Source organism: Xyrauchen texanus, chromosome 17, assembly GCF_025860055.1.
Source record: "Xyrauchen texanus isolate HMW12.3.18 chromosome 17, RBS_HiC_50CHRs, whole genome shotgun sequence".
Classification (NCBI taxonomy): Eukaryota; Metazoa; Chordata; class Actinopteri; order Cypriniformes; family Catostomidae; genus Xyrauchen; species Xyrauchen texanus.
This window is the reverse complement of record NC_068292.1, coordinates 40,427,224-40,450,879: the sequence shown is the minus strand read 5'-3', so window position 1 is coordinate 40,450,879 and position 23,656 is coordinate 40,427,224. Positions and strand designations below refer to the sequence as shown.

The following is a 23,656-nucleotide window of genomic DNA, read 5'->3' as shown; positions in this document are numbered from 1 at the left end:
AAAGAAAATCATAAACATCTGGGATGGCACAAGGGTCAATTAAGAGTAAATTATAATAAGATTTTATTTAGAACTTTTGGGTGAACTATCCCTTTAAGATCTCTTGGGTGAGTCTTTAGAGAAGACACATGTAAGATTACTGGGGCCTTTTGCTCAGGAGAAAATCTGAAGACTTCAACATCTCCTTTTTATCTCAATGTAATCTTGTTGCTTTCTAGGAGAAACAAATGAGATTTCAAAGAGGTTTTATTTGGGAGGTTTTTTTCCTTTTAGTAATTTAAGCCCCACTTGTGGAACCAAATGGAATAACAAAAATAACAATTGTATCCAAAAGGGTTTCCCAAATACTTATAGAGCACCAACACTTGTTCCATAAACAGGAAGTCCTGCACCAAATTCACTACATTGGTTGAGACAGAAGTTGACACATTGGATTGCACAAACAAACAATATGTTCTGAAACCATCACAGTGTTATCGTACGAGTTGGGTATTCATAGCACATGTAACTGGAATAGGAGAAAGCACCTTACTATTATCTTTGTGCTTTGTAGTATGTGGGCGACTCAAAAAGCGTTGTTTGCCCTATGACGACATGCCAGTTTGCACCATCTGTGAGAGAATAAGATCAGAGCAGCACAGCAGAGCTCCTCAGATCACTTCCATTTGTCAGTGCACCTCTCTTGGCTCTGGACCACAGAGAATCTCAATCCGTTTCATTCTGTCTCCATATGCTCTTGTGCGGAGAATGCTGACTCTCTCTGGCATCACCGCTCACGCAGAGCATAGGTCAACTGCCTGCCAGAAAGGCTTCCTGCTACACACGCTCCTCCATTAAGAGCCAAAAGCATTTCAGTTTGCCATGCTGAGAAGTAACTGCTGTTTATTAGTTCTGGTTGCATGTTCTTGCCCATTGAAAAGAAAAATCCGAAATGAGATTCCTTTAACATCTCAACTGTTTCTCCAAGTGATCAATAAGTTTAAATGGAGACCAAATTGTACCAAAGTCTCCTCAGATGTTTCTCCTGAGAAAAAAAGACCCTTGTAATCTCACATGGATCATCTAGAGTTTCAAAAGTGATCTCAACAACGTTACAAACTGTGCTCAGATTTGCCAAGATACCAAGGTAAGCACATTTTCAATAAGACAAATGATCTGAGCTATGCTATCCAGATTGATTTTTATGTATGCTTTAAACTTTTATTGTATGACAACATTTGCCTCATTTATGTTTATGTTTATTTTTTCTAAAATAATTTTAGGTGTTCTAGTGCAAACTGAAAAAAGGGTCCAACGTCAAGTAATTTGCCTGTTCATTCTGAACACGAAACTGCTGCACAATGGCACACAATCAAGGGCAATGAGAATATTTGAAAATATTTAGAAGAATATCTCAGCTCTGTAGGTCCATACATAGCAAGTGATCAGACCTTTATAGCTCAAGAAATCATATAAAGGTAACATAAAAGTAAGTCCACTGTATAAATCCATATCTTAAGAAGCAATATAATAGGTCTGGGTGAGAAACAGAACAATATTTAAGTCCTTCTTTACTCTAAATATATACTTTCACTTTTACATCTGAAAGTCACATGTGGTGCCTGTTTATGTTCACTTTCACATCTGAAAGTGAAAGTTAAAGTGGAGATTTGGAGTAAAAAAGACTGTTTTCACCCACTCATATTATATTGCTTCTGAAGACATGGATTTAAACACTGAAGTCTTATGAATTATGTTTACGTTACCTTTATTTGATTTCTGGAGCTACAAAAATCTGGTCACCATTCACTTGCACTGTATGGACCAACACATCTTAGATATTCTTCCAAAAATCTTTGTTTGTGTTCTGCTGAACAAAGAAATTCATACACATCTGGGATTACATGAGGGTGAGTAAATGATCAGAGAATATACATTTTTGGGTGAACTATTCCTTTAACAAATCATTAATAAACATATAATGCTTAACAGATCATTAGTTAATGTATATTTAAATACATTCATATGTTGTTAAACTTTTATCCATATATGGCCTTTTAAGTTTTAACACCTACAAATGATTTTGGCAAACATTATGCAATGATTAACAGATCCTTGTTAATCTACATTTGGATGTTTACAAATGTCTTTAAACTTTGATTAAAAAATGAACTTATGCACTTTTTTCTTTTCAAATGTTCTTAAAAATGATTTGTATTTTTCACCACTACACACTATTCATCTTTACCAATATTCATTAATGTCTAGATAATTAGTAACTCAGGTCTGTAAAAGTCACTTTCTACCATATTTCTGTTTGTTTGTTGTCAAATGTATTTATGATTTTTTAATTACACATTTTACAAATCATTTAGTAATTATTTGTAAATATTTTTGCAGTACCCAATCTAAAGTATTCCTCCAGCATTATATAATGTTTTTCATGATTCATTAATGAAAGTTATTAAAAAGGGGCACCAAAATTTTAATTAAATTGTTCAAATGAAGATTAATAAGAAAATCAGTAATCTTACAATATGCTAACTAGTTTGGTTTTGGATTTTTTGTTTTAATAGTTTGTATTATTTGAATACCTTGGTAATATAACAATGTATAGTGATGTAAATATTCATAAAATAAAAAATAAAAAAAATAAACAAACAAAAACATTATTGTAGATTTAACATGCTAAATTAAGATGGAAATTAAGGAAATTAAAAATGTAGCTTTTTCTTATAGATCTTAATTTGAACTACCCCAATATTAATTCTTAAAATCCCCAAATTGTTTAATCTATGCATAAACCTCTAAAATGTGAGTAAATTACTTGCAAATCTGGACAAAATTCAAACAATGTGACTAAAAATGTTTTTGATTAGCCACTGGCTGGTAAGTTTTGGTGAAGAAGTCTAGCACTTAAATCCTTTTACTACGTATTGAGATAATCCGTTCTGTACAACGTGTGTCCAAAGTAGGGTTGCACGGAATACTGGTACTAACAAAATATTGCGATTCCCAAAAATTTGAAATGGTACGATATCATCTTGTTGTTAATTTCAGCACCATATTAACTTGTGCTGTCATAAGCTAAATGTAATATAATGTGAGACTTTTGAGATTAAATAAAATTTTGAAAATAATAATAAAAAAGCCTCTATATGGCCAAGTGTGATCATTATAAAGCAGAAAGATGTAATTTAATGAAATAATATACAGTCACATGCGCTTCGCACCACAGTATGAATAAGAGGTGCCTCTCTACCCAGTCATCTCCTTCACACACACAGGCACAAACACACACACAGGAACGCACATGAACATACACAAACACAACACACACTACTAATGCTTGATTTTCATGCAGTGTGTCCAATAGTATCCATCAACAGAGCCACAGATCAGTGTGTTGAATGTATAAACAGCTGTGAACTCTCTTTCTCCATTGCATCTCGGAGATTTTAGCTTGCGAGTCTCGGGAAGCTTGATATAATAAACCATTCACAAACATTGTGGGAAATTGAAGACACTATGACAGAAAAATAGTACTACTGTATAAAAGTGCAATATTCAAAGCAGTCACAATAATACTCATAGTAACAATAATATAATACTAAATGGTTAAATAATATGTATTATTATATCATCACCTTCCTAAAATAATGTCCCAAGTCAGGTTTTTCAGAAATTTTACCAGATGTGGCCAGCATCATGAGGAGATTATTTAGGCAAAAACAAATCAACAATAGCTTCTGTAAAAACTTGTCTGTGGTACTTACGTGGAACAGGGTGGCACACCATCCCCTATCGGCTCACAGATCTGACTCTCCTCCAGCTGGGGGCACTGGATACCTCCTCCAGCAGGAAGACGCAGCACCTGTCTGCTGCGAGACTGCATGCCCTGCGGGACACTGGGGTCAGAGCAGGTCTTGGAGCAAGGGCTCCACTTGCCCCATTCAGTGATCACACAGTCTTTGGGCATCAGGCAGGACTGGTAGGTTTCCGGAAGACTCCAGTGGGGGCACTGGCTGATACAGGTCAGAGGTAAAGGAAGACTAGTCAGTAAAAACAAGACATTACTTTTAGCAAGATGTTTATTTTTACCAGTTAAAAGCATAGTTCAGATGTTAGGCAGAATAATAGCAACAGTCATCATTTACTTTCATTGTACGAAATTAAATATGCAATGGTAGTGAATGGTGAGGCTAACATTTTGCTTTTGTGTTCCATGAAAGAAAGAAATTCATACAAGTTTGAAAAGCCATGAGGGATAGTGAAACAATTAAAAAATTGTTGTGTGAAGTATCACTTTAACAAGATCACATTTCAGGAGAAGCAACATTTTGCATAAGGCCATACTGAATTTACAAAAAAGTGTAATGTATTACCATGTTTTTGGACATGATATTTTTACATATTCGAATATACCTTGTTGTTCTTTGAATTATTTCTTTGGTATAGTTTATTTTACAGAATTCTGTTTTCGCAGTGGGAAAAGGTCCCCTTCCACTCCCTCTAATTGGTCCTAACTACAAAACAAAGCAATATTATTTTTGGGAACATATTTTAATGTATTAATTACAGTAAAATACCATTTATTACCACAAAAAGTGGCTTTTCCACTACACAGTACAACTCGACTCAACTCTACTCTCTTTTTGGGGGTTTTCCACTGTGGATAGTACCTGGTACATGGTTCTTTTATTTAGTACCACCACGACATTCCAAGCAAGCCGAGCCGATACTAAATGTGATGTCAAAATCCTGCAGATCACGGATTGGTCAGGGAGAATCGTCACTACCAGCGTCACTGGATTTGCGACACAGGATATCAACTCGCTAGTATTAAAGTTAGCTACAGTGATATCAGTATCATTTGTTCACGTGACTTTCGAATCGTAAAAAGAAATGGCTGTGCACAAAACCACGCCGTGGTCAATAAACAAGGTGCAGACGTTCCTCTCGTTAGCGATGAACGAAACGAAAAAGTCTTCCAGGAAGTGTCTCAGCTGTTGGCCGCACAGATGAGACACGGCTACCACCGGACCTACCAACCATGTAGGGAAAAGTAAAAAAAAATAAACGTACAAAAGTGACTACAGAATTATCCAAGAAAAGTGGATGTGGTTCGACCAAATGGATGCTATCTAGACCAGCGAGCAATGGGAGGGAGAGTGCACAGGAGTCCACGATGGAGGATGGTAGGTTTTGTTACGTTAACTCTAAACTCTGCTTGAAAGCTTCACTTTAGTTAGTTGACCAGCTACTGGAAAGCACTATTAAAGGTTCAGTATAGAGACATCATAAAAGTAGTCCAAATTACTCGTGCACTATATTGCAAGCTTTCTGGGGCCATAGAAAAGCTTAGTGTTAGAGCTTAGAGCTAATTACAGCCTGTTTCCTTTCCACCTTCATTTAGCAACTTCTCACTTAGGTGCCACTGCTGCCAAGCTCACCTCAGGGCAGCGCTGACTCTTAAACACACAAACTTCAAAGCTGGAACTGTTTTCCACCCACTCTTAACCCAGATTAAGGCGTCTCTAAAACACTTACAAATCTGGCAACATAATGCTACCATACCATAATGCTACCATCACAGCACAACACTTCCTGAGGTGTAAAAACCGTAGTGACTGTAGGTATTTGGCAGAAATAAACAGATAAAGAATGCCAGTCTGTTGCTGGATTAAATGGTGTGTTATAAACAAAATAGGGCTGTTTTCCAAATGTCTTTTGATACTATCTAGGCGATGTAGCTAACAAATTACATCTCAATAATTTGAACCCTTTTGAGGAACTTCATTCACAATATAGCTTGATGGATCAATATTGCCTCAAATGGCTTAAAATTATATATATATATATACTGACTACATTCAGCCACAACATTAAAACCACCTGCCTAATTGTGTAGGTCCCCCTTGTGCAGCCAAAACAGCGCCAACCATTCTGAGATGCTATTTGTCTCACCACAATTATACAGAGTGGTTATCTGAGATACCGTAGACTTTGTCAGTTCGAACCAATCTGCCCATTCTCTGTTGAACTCTCACATCAACAAGGCTTTTCTGTCTACAGAACTGCCGCTCAATGGATGTTTTTTGTTTTTGGCACCATTCTGAGTAAATTCTAGAGACTGATGTGTGTGAAAATCCCAAGAGATCAGCAGTTACAGAAAAACTCAAACCAGCCCATCTGGCACTAACAATCATCCATGTGATTATCTGAAAAGCCAATAGTGTGGCAGCAGTGCAGTGCATAAAATCATGTAGATGGGGGTCAGGAGCTTCAATTAATGTTTACATCAACCATCAGAATGGGGAAAAAGTTTGGTCTCAGTGATTTGGACCGTGGCATGATTGTTGGTGCCAGACAGGCTGGTTTGAGTATTTCTGTAACTGCTGATCTACTGAGATATTCACGTACAACATACTCTAGAAATTACTCAGAATGGTGCCAAAAACAAAAAAACATCCAGTGAGCGGAAAGCCTTGTTGAAGAGAGAGGTCAACAGAGAATGGCCAGACCGGTTCAAACTGATAAAGTCTACGGTATCTCAGATAACCACTCTGTACAATTGTGCTGAGAAGAATATAATCTCAGAATGCTATGCTGAGATGCGGGTTGGTGCTGTTTTGGCAGCACAAGGGGGATCTACACAATATTAGGCAGGTGGTTTTAAATTTGTGGCTGATTGGTATATATAAGATTTTATAATTTTTTTAATTTCTAAAATGATAAAGCCAATGAATCATTGAATCAGAGATTTGGATTGATTCAGTGAAACAGACCGTTTGAACTGATTCACATAAATGAATCAAGCTTACCAACTCCAACTGCACTTTTCCTCTGAAGTTTAAATCAGTGAAGCTATTTAAATATTGCTGCCTTAATGCTCTCATTCATGTAAATGGTGAGGCAAGAAAGGATCACAAAACTATTAAAATATGCCATGTGTTTTGGAAACATATCTGGCAAAATAAAAGGTGTATTAAAATCATTGTGAATATATCGCCCTGCCCTACATAGGACACCCTAAACTGTACGATTATTTTGTTATGTTCCAAGTGTTCTTGTTTTGCTTAAATGTGCACTACTGCACTCATGAACTTCACATTATTTCTTATATGAATTGCTTTCATGCACAGGGTTATGCATTTTTGTGAGTGATTGTTTTCAGCTTACTGATAAAGAGGGAACAGAGTCATTTCAATTTAAATGAGAATGATGTTTCTCTTTTAATGTAAGAATAACTCAATTGTGGGAATTCAAGAAATTCTCTGTACAGTGGCAGGTCTATTATGAAGAATTCCATCAAATTCTGAATGAAATTAGGTCATAATATTCTAAATTAAACAATGCTGTTTCACGCAGAACCTTCTGGTAAAGATGAGCAAAAGTCTATGATGTATGTGGTTTCATAGAGTGCTAGTGTGTGTGGCACTGCACTGAAACAGTAAAGTAATGAAACAGAATAAGAATGGTGTGAATGGATTGTTTAGAGATCTATTGGGTGATTACAGAGCAATTGTATCAGAAAAAGTTTGTTCCACTTTCCTGATCTAGCAAAACAACTATGAATATTTCACAAGTAAAGATAAACAAGTCAAACATTAATATAGACGCTCCTGGGGGTGTGTCAGATGTTTATGTGATTCCATTTACATATAAATTCTTACAACAGCCAACTGTTAGTAACAGATCCCAGATTCGCAAGAGTTGCTGGTGATCTGTTAGTCTGTAAAGTGGAAGATTATCAGTAAATAACAACATCATTTTTGGTCTGTCCCTCAAACAATGCTATCGTATTGCTTCAAAAGGCTTTGAATAGAGCTTGAGTCATATATATTACTTTCATAATAATGTTAATATGCTTTTGGGGGGCTTAATAATACAAATAGTCATCCATTATTGTCGTATGGAAAAAAAGAAGCTCAGATACTCTGCCTAACATCATCTTATGTATTTTAAGGAAGAAAGAAAATAATATGAAGTTGGAATGATATGTGGGTGAGTAAATTATGGCCACATCTACACTAATCCGTTTAAGTTTAAAAACTCTTATTTTCAGTTTCCATCGCATATTAGTGTGGACATGGCCTAAGATTACTTCATATTCTATAAAACACATTCTAAAGGATTTTCTTAAAACATTTCCTATTTTCTTTACCTTGAACCAATAATAAAGGCTGAACACTCAGTAAATAACCTGTAAGACTGCAGAACAACTTTTAAAATGACTATAAATCACTTGAAACTCAGCGGAAAGCGCTGGCATACACTCCTGCGGTGTCACAGACTTTGCTGACGGGGAATATAGTTGTCATATGTACAGTTGAGTTAGACATCAAGCGTGGGCATGCATTGACAGCATGGCACAGACACAAACTAGTCACGTAGCCATCATTCTCTTACCGTCAGCCCCTGATGGAGTGTACAAACAAACCGGAATCCCGAAGTTTAAAAACTAATTTAACCACTATTAGCCTGAGGGCATTTAGTGCAACAACAAAAATAAATGCATGCAGCTCAAGAGAAAGTAATGCATAATGGATTCTCTCTTAATGCAGACATGTCAATGGCCTGTTGTTATTTAATATAAATGGATGTTCTGTAGATTGAGAAAGCCTCCTACTTAGTATGAGCACATATATTAGACCTTATTTAGTGTAGATGCTGTGGCTGGTGAGTAGAAATGTATAAACCAGCAGAGATTTTGCTATACCACTTCGAAACGTATTTGCATTTGTATGCAAATATATGCAATAGTACTTTGCATATACGCAATAAATAAACACATTAGCTACTTTACAGTGGCTTTGAAGACGGATCATCAAATCAGGAGTTAGTAAGAACTATCGGTTTAATAATTTTAGTTCTACTATTTTGAGAAATAAACTGTCTTTTGTTTTTAAGTCAAGTGTTGCATAATATAAAGCTGCATTTGCACTGATGTCAGACTTATCCAAATGGGTAATCTTGTCCTTTGTTTTGTTACCATGATGGAACATAATGAAGAGATGCATTTCATAATTTGTAAAGTGTTTAATTCAATGAGATTTACATAATTAGGCATTTTCAAATGGATATTTAATATACAGTATAAACTATTATTTTGTGAAATTTTCAGCAAATGTTACAGTGATGCAGAATTACTTGTATTGTGATAAAAGATTTTGGTCATATATGCAAATAGAAATCTTGCAATGCTGAAAAAATACATCATTTGTTTTGAATGTTTGTTTTGTTTGTAGGCAACGTATACAATTAAAAACAGCTGTTATTAAGTCTGATCAATATCAATTATTACTATTAATGTGGTAAAATTTGTATTTACCTGTATGCAATTAAGACATTGCTAATCATTTTAAAACAATACGTTTAGCTGAGTTTCGAACCTCAGTACTCTTATTTACATTGTATTATTCTTATAAGCAGGGTTTCGGCTGAACAACGCTATGTTAGCGCACTACCGACTTCAGTTCAGTTGTTACACGGGATAAACAATTGATGCAAAGTAGATTTAAAATGTTTATGGGTGCACCTTTGTCGGAGGCGTGTGGATACAAAAGTGGAAGGGAGCGGATACAGTGACGGAGAGGTGCAGCTGTGAGTGGGGTGGCCAATGGGGTGGCCAGGCTTCTGTCCAGTTGGGCCACGGCCACCCCTGGTCACCCCTCTAGCACACACACATGCAACACATTTTCATGCAGTGTGTCCAATAGTATCCATCTGCAGAGAAGTGTGTTTAGTGTATAAATAGCCGTGAACTCTCAAATGACCTTTTTTTGATTATAACAACCCTTCAAAAACAGGAAGAACTTCAATGGTCTTTCAAAATAAAAGTCCTGCTGAAATGAGAGCTCTATTTAACTGGATGAGTGAATTTGAAGACAGTGAAAATTGAAAACATATTACTACTGTATAAAAGTGTAATGTTCAAAGAAGTAGCAATAATACTCATTATAACAATAATATAGTATGAAATGGTTATATTACTAGCATTATTATCTGTAAGCAATATCACAAAAGCTGAATACCAGTACTGAATATCAGCATGTTGTGATTCAGCCATGGCAGCCTCAGGAAATCAAATTGTTTTCATTTAATGTTTTCGTTAAAACTGAAAAGCTCTGTTGTGCATATTTTTAAAAAAAGTAATTATGTATAAATGATTATATTTTGATTTGATCAAAGCTGTACAGTATGTATTTGAGTAAGCTCAATTTGATCATAACATTTCATTAAAACATTTAACATGGAATCCAGAAATATTTAAACAGAAAAGTCATAATTTTTATCTATAAGACGTTTACTTTTAAGACTATTATTATCTATTTATGCAGTTCTTTTTGACAACAATTTTCTTTGTAATTTCATAAAAATTAGTATCGATACTGAGGTACCAGGGCTGGTATCGTACCGAAGCTAAAATTTTGGTATCGGAAACAACCCTATGCTACATTGTTGTTGTTTTTTCAGAAGGGAAATATATTTTCGCTATTTTTCAGGAAGATGGTATGCTTAACTAACACCTTTTAAGGAATGGTTTATTTTATGTTAAATACATATATGTGAAATACATATGCTATAACCTTAATGATACGATTAATTCATTGCATTGTTTAATCTCCATTTACAAATAAAAGTAAGTAAAATAATAATAGTATTAGCAATATTAATAATAATACAAATAATAACAACTCTCACCTTCTTCACACTTAAAAAGGGCATGACGTGCCTTTTTAATTATTTTAATATGTTCCTTAATGTTCACTTAAAATATAAAGTTTTTTGCACAAAAATATATTTGCATATATTTGATAAAACATGATCACTGATATGATTGGCTCTCTGCTCTCTCCTTGCCATCTCACTGCTCACTGCTACTAGGCGGGGATAAGGAAATGATTAAAGGTAAAGTAGGTGTTGTTGTGGAGGAGGTCAGATGCTAATGTCCACCACAGTGTGGCATCACAATGAGGAGGTATAAAAGAACGAGTCATTTTGGCAGCTTGATTTAAGCAAATGCTCTTTTTTGCAGTGTGAAGGAAGTTTTGAGTTCTGAAACTTACAGTATGTTTTTATGGTACAATGACTTCTTGTTTGTTAAAAGAGCAAGGAAATTGTATTTCTTGTGTCATGACCCCTTTAACAAAAGTGCAAAAATTGTCCCTTTATGCCACCCTTTGCAAATTTCCAGTTTTACTGTGGCGGTATGGGCCATTTTAGTCTGGTTCCTAATGTATCCCTTTAAGAGAGTATGATGTATTGAATGAATTACACTTCCATGTCTCACAACCTCATTTTCATTCAGGTAAAAATGCATTTGCCATCTACTTCAAATGTGAACTGCCTGAGAAAAGCTACTCACCTGAGTGATACCATACTCCCATTTCGATGAACACAAACCACTTGTCGCGACTGGTAGCCCACTTCGATATTCCAGAGGTCATCCTCTGGTCGGTTCAACCGGTTGCGGTTGCGTTTGTTCTTGATAAGCTCACGCATCTCTGGGTCTCTGTTTCCCTTCCTCTCTTTGCCTTTGCGCCACTGGGCCTGGCGAACGGGACGCACAGGGGTGCCAGAGGACTCTGGTGGTGATGTTGGAGATGAAGAGGGCAGTTTGCACTCACTCCATCCACCCACCCTCAAATTAAACACCATTTCTCTGCCTTCACAAGCTCTCGGCGAACACATCTGGAACTCAGTCAGATTGGGGCAAGGAAGCCCGCCAAAAAGTGGTGGAGCTACCACGGAGCGAATGCGGTTTTGCAGGCCCAGCCCGCATGTTTTGGAGCATGTGGTCCAAGGGGTGAACTCGGTCACCACACAGTTCTGAGGACATGGGATGAGACAGGCCTGTTCCTGTCGGGATTTGGGCTCAAAGTACTCACAGATGGCATCGTCAGCCGGCGACTCATCCGCTTTGAGCACACAGTTTACCTCCCGAGTTTGGATGCCCTCTTCGCCCTGCGAGCATACGCCTGTGCGCCCAGCACCAGTCCGCAAGGATATGGGAACACACTGGTTCCACGGACCCCGTCGCCAGTCATAAAGGTCCTTATGCCAGTCACATACACGGAAGCAGCTCTGCTGATTGGCTGGTCGTGTGGACTGAAGGCAGTTGGTATGAAGGGTGGTCCAGCCCTCCATGTGAGCGCACCACACAGCCCGACTTTGACTCCCTCCTGGACCGCACTCACTGCCCATACACCTGCCCCATGGACCTGCAGACAAGAACACACTACAAGTAAGACAACAATGTCTAAGTGCAAATTCACTGAATGCAGAACCAAAATTTAACTTGATAACTTTTCCCTCTGTCAAAAGTTCTGAAATCTCATTTGAATTCACATTAAGATTAAAAAATTTATTGTTTGTACACATTGTACCATGTCTGACATCATTGACCCCAAACACAATTGGTTCTCGAATGTGTATGCATAATCGAATGTGGCACACCAGTTCAAATATATGGAATGGAAAATGTGCTTTTAGAGTTGCAACAGAAGGGAATATTTAAAGTGAATAACAACTTCACACATAGTTATTGTATGGATTATTAAAACATATACAGTATGTATATATATATATATATATATATATATATATATATATATATATATATATATATATATATACACTCACCTAAAGGATTATTAGGAACACCTGTTCAATTTCTCATTAATGCAATTATCTAATCAACCAATCACATGGCAGTTGCTTCAATGCATTTAGGGGTGTGGTCCTGGTCAAGACAATCTTCTGAATTCCAAACTGAATGTCAGAATGGGAAAGAAAGGTGATTTAAGCAATTTTGAGCGTGGCATGGCTGTTGGTGCCAGACGGGCTGGTCTGAGTATTTCACAATCTGCTCAGTTACTGGGATTTTCATGCACAACCATTTCTAGGGTTTACAAAAAATGGTGTGAAAAGGGAAAAACATCCAGTATGCGGCAGTCCTGTGGGCAAAAATGCCTTGTTGATGCTAGAGGTCAGAGGAGAATGGGCCGACTGATTCAAGCTGATAGAAGAGCAACTTTGCCTGAAATAACCACTCGTTACAACCGAGGTATGCAGCAAAGCATTTGTGAAGCCACAACACGCACAACCTTGAGGCAGATGGGCTACAACAGCAGAAGACCCCACCGGGTACCACTCATCTCCACTACAAATAGGAAAAAGAGGCTACAATTTGCAAGAGCTCACCAAAATTGGACAGTTGAAGACTGGAAAAATGTTGCCTGGTCTGATGAGTCTCGATTTCTGTTGAGACATTCAGATGATAGTCAAAATTTGGCGTAAACAGAATGAGAACATGGATCCATCATGCCTTGTTACCACTGTGCAGGCTGGTGGTGGTGGTGTAATGGATGTTTTCTTGGCACACTTTAGGCCCCTTAGTGCCAATTAGGCATCGTTTAAATGCCACGGCCTACCTGAGCATTGTTTCTGACCATGTCCATCCCTTTATGGCCACCATGTACCCATCCTCTGATGGCTACTTCCAGCAGGATAATGCACCATGTCACAAAACTTGAATCATTTCAAATTGGTTTCTTGAACATGACAATGAGTTCACTGTACTAAAATGGCCCCCACAGTCACCAGATCTCAACCCAATAGAGCATCTTTGGGATGTGGTGGAACGGGAGCTTCCTGCCCTGGATGTGCATCCCACAAATCTCCATCAACTGCAAGATGCTATCCTATCAATATGGGCCAACATTTCTAAAGAACGCTTTCAGCACCTTGTTGAATCAATGCCACGTAATTAAGGCAGTTCTGAAGGCGAAAGGGGGTCAAACACAGTATTAGTATGGTGTTCCTAATAATCCTTTAGGTGAGTGTATATATATATATATATATATATATATATATATATATATATATAGTGCATAGCTACATGGTCTACTTTTATGGTGTTTTAATGATGCCTTCATGGAGCTTGACAGATGTGGTCACTATGAATGAATATTCATGAAGATTGTTTTTAAAACATCTCCTGCATTCCACTGACAAAATAAAAGCATGCCGGTTTGGAACAACAGGAGGTTGATAAAGTGTTGTTTTTTAAGTATTTGAACATGGAGTGATTAATCCATCAAAATGAATTAAGTCTTAATCATAGCTCAGTACCTGCTGCTTTTAGTATTGGCATCAGTATTTTTCTCCAAATGAAGAAGAGTATAGGCATCTCAAACAACCTCACAATTAGCTCTAATTTTGTGATCATGACAAATGCAACAAAATTTAAGCAATTCTTGATAGTAAACATTTCTAAACATAGTGCAACAGTATTTATGGCTATAAAAATCAAGGATTAATATAAGACCAGTACTTCTACTATCAATTATTATTATTATTATCTAGAAGATCCAAAACTGGTTTGCTGATCTTAGCTGACTCTCGGCCAAGTCAGGCTGGTCTGTTGACTGACTTTATTGGGGTTTTGGGCACTTTTGAGCTGGCCAGGCTGGGAGAGACCAGCTAAGATCAGCAAACCAGCTGGAGACCATGTTGACCACCTGAAGGACCAATTTTTGCCTCCTAAAACTAGCTAAGACCAGCAAACCAGATGTTTTTTTTTTCTTCAGCAAGGAAGCATTAAAAAAAGCTATAAATGTAGTTATAAATAATAAAAAAAATAAAAATGTCAAAAAAGAATTTCCAACTGAGATAAAGAGAACTGTGATTGTGCTTCAGGTACTTAAATTTAGAGACCCACTTTAGAAAATTAGGCTTTATTGCTATTAATTATCACTGTATTGTATTAGCTGTATCACTAACCCTCTTTCCATCTCACATTCCCCATAGTCAGAGTTTCCTACATAATAAATTGTCCTCTCTGTAATAAGGCCCAATAATAACAATTCATCTGAGAAGGTTTTTGCTTTAAAAGCGTCCCAACAGACTTCATTATGTTAAACAAGAGCAGGGGAAATAGAGGGTGTGGCTTTTGTAAAGCACAGTTGAAAGTGATTCATGAACATTCTAGACCTTAACATGATCATCTAATAATATAAAAAGCTAGTTTGTTGCCTGCCTGAGCAAAAATCTATAGCGTTCCAATCGACCGATTGTGGCCTGTGAAGTGGATGGCATTCAGTCATCTTAAGTGAGATTCCAATCCAAAGGGAGCGTATATGTTTATATGGAAGGGCACTCCAAACGGCATAGGGAATAAGTGTATATTGATACATCACATCACAGGAATTAGAGAGGGAAATTTACCCACCAGGCCATTCATTGCGAACCATAAGTATACTGACGTAGTTTGGGAAAAATAAATGCTAAAATAAAATAAACAAAAGGATTTTTAGACACTGGCGATTTAATTATGCCTAGTTAATGTCAGGTGTGCTTTCCATGCGGTTGTAAGTATAAAGTGCACCGTTACATCCATTTTCATAACAAAAGGAGATAAGAAGACACACTTATTTTAAAATAACCAAATAGCCTTTTTTACATTATACAACAACAGTCATTTAACTTGTGTGTTACAAGTCTGGAGAATACACTTGGATGCATTGTATAAAATTATATATATTTATACAACAGTTAGTTCTGGTTCTCAGCAGGAAACCGATGGAGTGCGTACTCCAGGTAGGGAATGAGGTTTTGCCCCAAGTGAAGGAGTTCAAGTACCTCGGGGTCTTGTTCACGAGTGAGGGGACAATGGAGCGGGAGGTTGGCCGGAGAATCGGGGCAGCGGGGGCGGTATTGCACTCGCTCTATCGCACCGTTGTCACGAAAAGAGAGCTGAGCCGAAAGGCAAAGCTCTCGTTCTACCGGTCAATTTTTGTTCCTACCCTCACCTATGGTCATGAAGGCTGGGTCATGACCAAAAGAACTAGGTCGCGAGTACAAGCGGCCGAAATGGGCTTCCTCAGAAGGGTGGCGGGCTTCTCCCTTAGAGATAGGGTGAGGAGTTCAGTCATCCGTGAGGAGCTCGGAGTAGAGCCGCTGCTCCTTTGCGTCGAAAGGAGTCAGTTGAGGTGGTTTGGGCCGCCTCCCTAGGGAGGTGTTTCAGGCATGTCCAGCTGGGAGGAGGCCTCGGGGAAGACCCAGGACTAGGTGGAGAGATTACATCTCCACACTGGCCTGGGAACGCCTCGGGGTCCCCCAGTCAGAGCTGGTTAATGTGGCACCCCGCGACCCGACTTGGGATAAGCGGTTGAAGATGGATGGATGGATAGTTCTGGTCCTTAAATCAGATTGGATGAGAGCTTTTCCATGTGTACTAAGTCTCAGAACGCAAGCACTTGGACTTATCACTATTTGTATCACTCCGCTTGTGTTTGTGCCGTTTTACTGTAAACTAACATGTAAGAACAGTGCAGATGTGTAAAAGAGCTAGATATTTTTATTTTTTATTTTTCCCTGTGACATTAATGGTTTCAGCCAGCAGGTGGCAACAACGGAATATTTGTATGTGTTATGAGCCAGTTAAGTTTGACATGCATTGTGTCAGCACATGTTATTCAGCGAGCGGTTTCTTTGAAGTCAGAATTATCCCTCACACCATGATCGCTCGGATTACTACTACATTACTACAGCTGGGAAATAGAGTTAAACTAACAGCTTCAGCATTTAGACTTATTACAGTAGAGAGACACAACAGTCGGCGTAATCAAAAAAATACTCAAGGCGCTTACCTTTTACCAGAGTTTCCGCATTGGAAGGAGTTATAAATATTTAACATGGCGGAAGAGAAAATGGTTTCAATAGTGAATTGTGCACCGCTACCGTAAATACTCAAGGGGGACCCCCCCCCTCGGATGGCTATTTTTACAAAGAGAAAATACGATGTATTTGACCAGTATTCTATTATCTTCACCAAGCTGACTAACACCACACCACTGCTTGGGAGTCGCAACAGACGCAGGAAATCGCACAAGTTCAATCGCTCTCTCTCAGTCTCTTTCTCTCTCTCAAACACACACACACACACATATATATTCTTGTTTCTCCAATAACCTGTAAGAAACAGCCCAAGTCATTGTTACAAGTTATAAATTGACACTCTTGAATAAGTAACAGAGTATAGGTCGACCGATACATCGGTTTTGCCGATTAATCAGCACCGATACATTTCTGGAACTATCGGTTCTCGCGTTGTGTGCTTTTGTGTCCGGTGCTGAGTGGCTGGGAAGGTCGAGCTGTTGTTATACAGTATGAGAGCGAACTCTCGAGGCAAAATAAAAGCTATCACTGATGTCTGTGGTGGTTGTTTTGACTTGTGAGACTGCACGTTGAATGCAGAGAAACACTGCACGAAGCTGAACAATGCAGATTTAAAACACCAACAACTAAAAGGTATGTATACCGTACACGTCGTCATATCATTATAAAATAATTCATTTCATGAATACATGCTGCATTAATAGAGAACAGCAGTATGTTTGCAGACCAGGCTGAGAGGATGCTAATATTATAGCTAATAATGACAAAAAACACACAAGTCCTACCCAAATGTTGAAATAAAATGTATTACCATCAATTTGCATTAGTTTATTTCCAGTCACGTTTATGATTTAGCCAGCTAAGTTGTATATTTAAAGGTAGTGAGAGATTTGAGAAAAATATCTTATATATAAACAAATCAGAAACGCATCTGATTTTAATTACTTTTTATTCTCAGTTATACGTATTAAACAAATCATAAGACATTGCAATTCACTAGTTTGCCCTAGTTTCACATTAAAGACCCCTCACCAGTAAGTGAAGTGATCAGCCGCTTGAAGACATGCGATATCTCTGTGAATCACAAAAGGCTTAACGTGTAAAATAAGTAAATATAAAGAATGCACATAGCCAGCGCGTTAGTGAATGGTGCTGCTCTGTTTACTTACACTTACACACACGGCTATTTTTAGCCTTCACTTTGCACAATATTTGAGCGCTACTTACGAATAACATCTCAGATGTACATACTCAATAGTTCGGGTCACTTATAATATGCATTTAGAACGGCATCTGGGGTGTTTTTTTTTTTTTTACCACAATTTGAATAAGTGAATTAAACTGCTTTGAACTTACCTACAAACAGACACATACGGGACTTCCTGGAGTGTTTGGATGGAATAAAAGCGCGAGGGTTTAAAAGTCAATAATAATAATAATATTAATAACTATTTATTATTATTATTATTATTATCATCATTTGTATTTTTTTTACATTTGAATGGGTTCCAAAAAATAACTGTGTGAATGAAAAATGGACTGATGTCTTAGAACTACATTGAACAAAAAAAAAGAGATCTGAATCCTTTAAAGTCCAGATGTAAGTTGAAACATTTTTGGAAAAAAAAAGAAACAAAGAAAAATCCAATATAAAACACTGGTTTCTTTTCTACTGACGACTTGAAGACTGGAATTACTGTTAATTTTGCTGCTACATTATCCAGTATACTAGTTAATAATAAAGTGTTTCTTAATAAGCTATAAATGTATATTGAAATAATGTGTAGTTAGAGGTTTGTGTTTCTTTACATATTAAAGAGTACTCCCAAATAGGTCTACACAATAATGTAAAAATATTCTAAACTGATTATGCAAAAAAACAACACTGGCATCGGATCGGGATCGGTATCGGCCGATACTGAGATTTCCGGTATCTAAATAGGATCAGAAGAGTAAAAGTGGTATCGGTGCATCCCTACTTTAAATGTTGTTTTTTCATTCAGTATCAATTTTAAAAACTATCGACCGATTAATCGGTTATCATCTTGTCTTCCCAACTTAGCTATCGTATCAGCAAAAACCTATATCGGTTGACCTCTATAACTGAGGCTCTTGCACATCTTTTTTAGCAATGGCAGATCCTGATCCATGCCGTAAGAAAGGAGTTCCATGCACAAATGCTTTTTGATGTGACAGTCCTTACTTTTTCTTATTTTTTCAATTACTTGTTCTTTAAACTGTTGTATAAAAGCAATATCACACATACAACTATGCTGTATGGCCCTTAATCAGCACGGTTGGGACAACAGGCGTTGTCTGTGTTTGATGATGTTTCAGGGTATTCCAAATTAACTAATTGCTAAATGGTTACTTATAGACCCAAATCTAAAGTGTCAGCATGATATATATGTCATTAGATATGACTCAGGTCCCTCCTTCCAGTTAAAGCTGAAGTGTGTCAATTCAGAGCCACTAGTGTCACCAAACAGAATTGCGAAAATAATCGCAGTTTTCAAACAGATTCCAGAAAAGTCCCCCTGTCTTATAATGGTTGTACAAACATGTAGACCCATCTAAAACTGATACCATTGGTTAAGTCAAATGTTGCTGTGTCGAGGTGTACTGGCCTCTGAAATACGCAGAACAAGGTTTTGATTGCGTCAGTACCTTACAAAAATCGAGAGTTCTGGCAAACTTGCTGCTGATTTGCTGCAAATTCACCACTCATTACTTTCACATGCCAACAAGCTTTGCAGCAATCTCTTCATTCTCACCAAAGGTTTGCTGTAGGTTCACCACTACTGGTGAAGAGCTTGAAACTTGTGGCAAACATTTGTGGGGAATCGCAAGCTCATTTGCATGTGAAAATAATGAGTGGGTAATTTGCGGCAAGTTTGTCAGAACTTTAGATTTTTTGTAAAATTGGAGTTATACTATGGCGCTACACCTTAAGATTAAATCAACTTATGAATGGCTTACTTATACTGTAGATAACACTGGATATTAAACTAAGAATTTTAACATGTAAAACATTAGATACATCAGCTTTAACATTTACATTTATGCATTTGGCAGACGCTTTTATCCAAAGCGACTTACAGTGTACTTATTACAGGGACAATCCCCTGAAGCAACCTGGAGTTAAGTGTCTGGCTCAAGGACACAATGGTGGTGGCTGTGGGGATTGAACCAGCGACCTTCTGATTACCAGTTATGTGCTTTAGTCCACTACACCACCACCACTCCTTTAACACTAAAAACATACAAAGATCCTGATCATGTAATACTTTTTGAGCTGGAGACACACAGCATACAGTTCTCTGTTTAATTCAAAGATTTAATGGCTGTGCGTCATATAACAACAGTGGGTGGGAGCAGAACGGCTGTAGCTTTCCTGAGGCTAATCATCTTTGTGAAATGCAGGAATACAAACAATCCCCGCAAAATCGCTCACCGAAAACAAAAAGAGATATTTCTTTCATGTCACTCAACTCCCCCACAGGGTGAGAAAGAGGATTTTAAGACAGAGGTGGTCTGTGAACGTGAAGAGGTGTGAACATAAATAAAACCCTTTGAAATATGCAAAATAAAGGTGATAATTTGTTGAAATGTCCTCCTATATCAACTTACAATAATATGGAGAAATACATATATGTATACTGACTGTAGGTTGAGTCCCACAAAATGTGTAGCACTGTGGTCTCTGGCACAGTCAAAACATTGCTCTGTTTGAAAAATTCTGACCATCCCAATACAGCAACACTGACACTGAGTTTGGGGCGGGACTTCAGAAGGGAGGGTTTGAGACTTGTTTGAAAACAGCCATCACTTTTTTATTCTGTTTGGTGCAGCTAGTTGTGTATCCAGATAATAAATATTCAGATATACTGAACTTTGCATTTAGGGGTAAATGGTATAAAAGGAATATAATCTGTTTCAGTTTAAATGTTTTTCCTTGTACAAATTTTGCTATACCACATAGATAGTTAAAAAGCTTTAAGTAGGCAGGACTGCTTTACAATATTTACAACTTGGGACGCATCCCAAGCAAGTCAAGACAAGGAAAAACGTGCTATTTGAACTTGTTTTTTGGCACAATCTGAAGTGAAGTCTAGTTGCCACCATTGGTGTATGAGTGTGTGTGTGTGTGTGTGTGTGTGTATGGGTGATTGGGACACAGTGTAAAGTGCTTTGGTAACATCTAAGGTTAAAAAAAGCACTATATAAGTGCAGACCATTTACCATTTTACCATTAGTTGTTTAAGGTTGCCGAACAGCGTCACACCTTGCCGGTTACTGTATAATTAAACTAAAGTGCGGTCGTGGGTATTCATATATTGGCTATTTTTATAGATCTATATATCGGCCGTATATACATCTATAAGGGTATTTACACATGGTCAGTTCATGATCAGATAACAGTCCGATTAGGTATGCACATTCCTTTCACACTTAGCCATTTAAATGTTTCTCCACAAAATGGATATAGTGTATAACTGATCTTAAATTCCTGCACTATTTTTAGCTTGAGTGATCAGATTGCTATCTGTCTCAAATCTATATCCGTCTTGGAGGCCAGTTTTCAGACTGATCATAGTGAAATCAAAAACAGTAGGCTAACTTTTCTTAAGCTAAAATCGGTCTGTGAATAGCTAAATGTGAAACACTGCCCTCAGTGGTGAATGCAGTTAGTGTTGTTGGAGGCATGGGCATGGGTGATCTCCATTTTCCTGGGGAAATATCCATGGATGTGCACCAAAAGCGAGTTGTGAAGCAAGTCGTTTTAAGCTGTAAAGGCTGTAATGCAGTGAGGAGGAATGCATATTTTATAAACTGAATCCTCCACCCAAACCCTAAACCTAAACATAACCATCAATGGTGTAAAAATGTGATGTTAGAGGGAACACTGCAACCTCAGACTCATGCTCATCACTGATTATGCAAACTCAATGACTTCCTGGTTTCCTGGGACCCGACCTTGGTCTCCCACACTGCTGATGCAACACGCTTTCGGTCATGCTAAAGGGGAAAGCAAACACGCTGGAGCCAATGCTATTGGTCAATGGTGAGTCGGTATAATGCAGCCGATCCTTGGGTACCGGAACACTCGGAAACAATATGCCAACTTCCTGTGTGATCGTGTCGTGTTCTTTTCATGATCAGCCATCTATCCGATGAGTAAAATGCATGAAGTGACTAAGAGAAAATACAGTATACTGGCTATTTTGTATTTCTGTTTTTAATCTTTTGATTAAAAAATCCAGTGTTTTGTAATCTTAAAATGTTTTTGCACTGATGCCAGATTTATTATTAAATTGATAAAAATACTCTTGGTTTGCATCCATCAAGTTCCAAACAAAAAATAGAAAATAATCAAATGAGACAACGTACCTTTTATTTTCAAATGTTTAATTTGCTGGATTCTCCAAAAATACACAATATCACAATGTTTTTTAAAAAAACGTAATCTCCCTCAACACTGGGGTCATTGTAGCAGGTCAGTATTGATCAATATCTTGCACATCCTTACTTTGTGTGCTCAGAGGAGATGCCAGCTGTCATGATAAAAGGCAATTCTGCTGACAAAATGCTGGTCCATCAGTGTCTGACAGGTGCGAGAGAACAGAGTGCAGACAATTCATGCTGTCAGTCAGACCGACAAGGTGACAACAGTTCAATTCATAGAGAGAAAACTACAGAAATGAGCAGAAACATTAGATGGAAACGATTCAACGCTCTTTGAGCATGTAATGCATTACAGATAAATGGGTTAGAGATGGTATGATGGCACAAAATTAAAATAAAAATGATTTCATCAAATGTATTCAAGTCTGTCTAATGTTTGAAAAAGTGCGCACATTTTTACCGAGACTGTTTCAATATATGCTCTTTTTTCACTGGGCAAGAATTTCTGAAAGTTACAGTATGTTTTCATAGTACAATAAACTGTTTTATCCCTAAAGATCAAGGAAAATGTGATTCCTTCAGACATGACTCCTTAAAGAAAAGGCCAGTGTGCGTTACAATTAAGTGATACACTAAGACATCAAAGTTGCTGAAAAAATGAAAAGATGTTGAAGTCAAATTGCTTCTGATACATAAAAGATAAAGAAAACACTTGATGTGTATAATGCATGTCAATTGCACCAGACTCTTCTGATATCAATGTCTTTTAAATCAGTTTAAATGAATATATTCCCTGATCAGCTATTTCTGGCATGTCACAGTTAAAAAAGATGCATGCGTTTATACTTCCGATTCAGACAACTGACCTCAAGCAAAGACAATTAATATTATGACCAAATTAAGTCCTTACAACTTTCTGAAGATAAAGTCCAGTCAGCCCTAAGACTTTAGCCTTTCATCATCTCTACTTTAGCAGATAACAAGTTAATGTTAACCATTGTAGTCCAATAGTGATGCTCCAAAGGCCAGAAGTCTAATGTACAACCATGTCCTAATCTGTGTAAGATTCTCAAACAAGCAGAGCAATACTTTGATAGTGCCACAGTGTTAACCCATTTTTTATTTTTTTTGGTGACCTAAGTAAGGCTTACATAAAGTCCCTTTCAAGGCAAGTCAGTCCGCTCGGCAGCCATCTTTGGAACACTTGGCAGCTATTTTCTATGTATACAAGTGCCATGAAAATACAGCTCTTATCAGGGCTGGACTGGGAAAAGAAATCGGCCTGGGATTTTACATGGCAACTGGCCTAAAACTTGGTTTCTGTTTATCGCAGCACCGTTTTGTGGTCCATTCTACATAATGCGGCGGCTCGTTTTAGCTTATCGCGGCTCGTTGGGCACATTTTGTGGCCGACATACCGGCCCGCTCGGTTCTCCCGATGGTCAGTATGCCTCTGATTGGCCCCAAAGTGCGTCGGCCCAGCGGGGAAATGCCCGGTATGCCAGATTACCAGTCCAGCCCTGGCTCGTATCTACTTAAATGGGGAAAGACCAAGATCTCCAAAGTGGCTGGTCAAGATCAAGAT

General features: G+C 37.7%; 1 protein-coding gene across 1 annotated transcript in view; it reads right to left on the bottom strand.

Moving 5' to 3' along the window:
- The window catches only part of LOC127657782 (thrombospondin type-1 domain-containing protein 7A-like), a 151,341-nt gene that overhangs the window by 89,138 nt on the left and 38,547 nt on the right, over positions 1 to 23,656 (bottom strand). Inside the window, exons 2-3 of the mRNA XM_052146684.1 lie at positions 11,351 to 12,206; positions 3,756 to 4,004 (exon numbers count right to left, since the gene is read on the bottom strand). Coding sequence (XP_052002644.1) covers positions 3,756 to 4,004; positions 11,351 to 12,206 — 1,105 coding nt within the window. The remainder of the gene's footprint in view (positions 1 to 3,755; positions 4,005 to 11,350; positions 12,207 to 23,656) is intronic.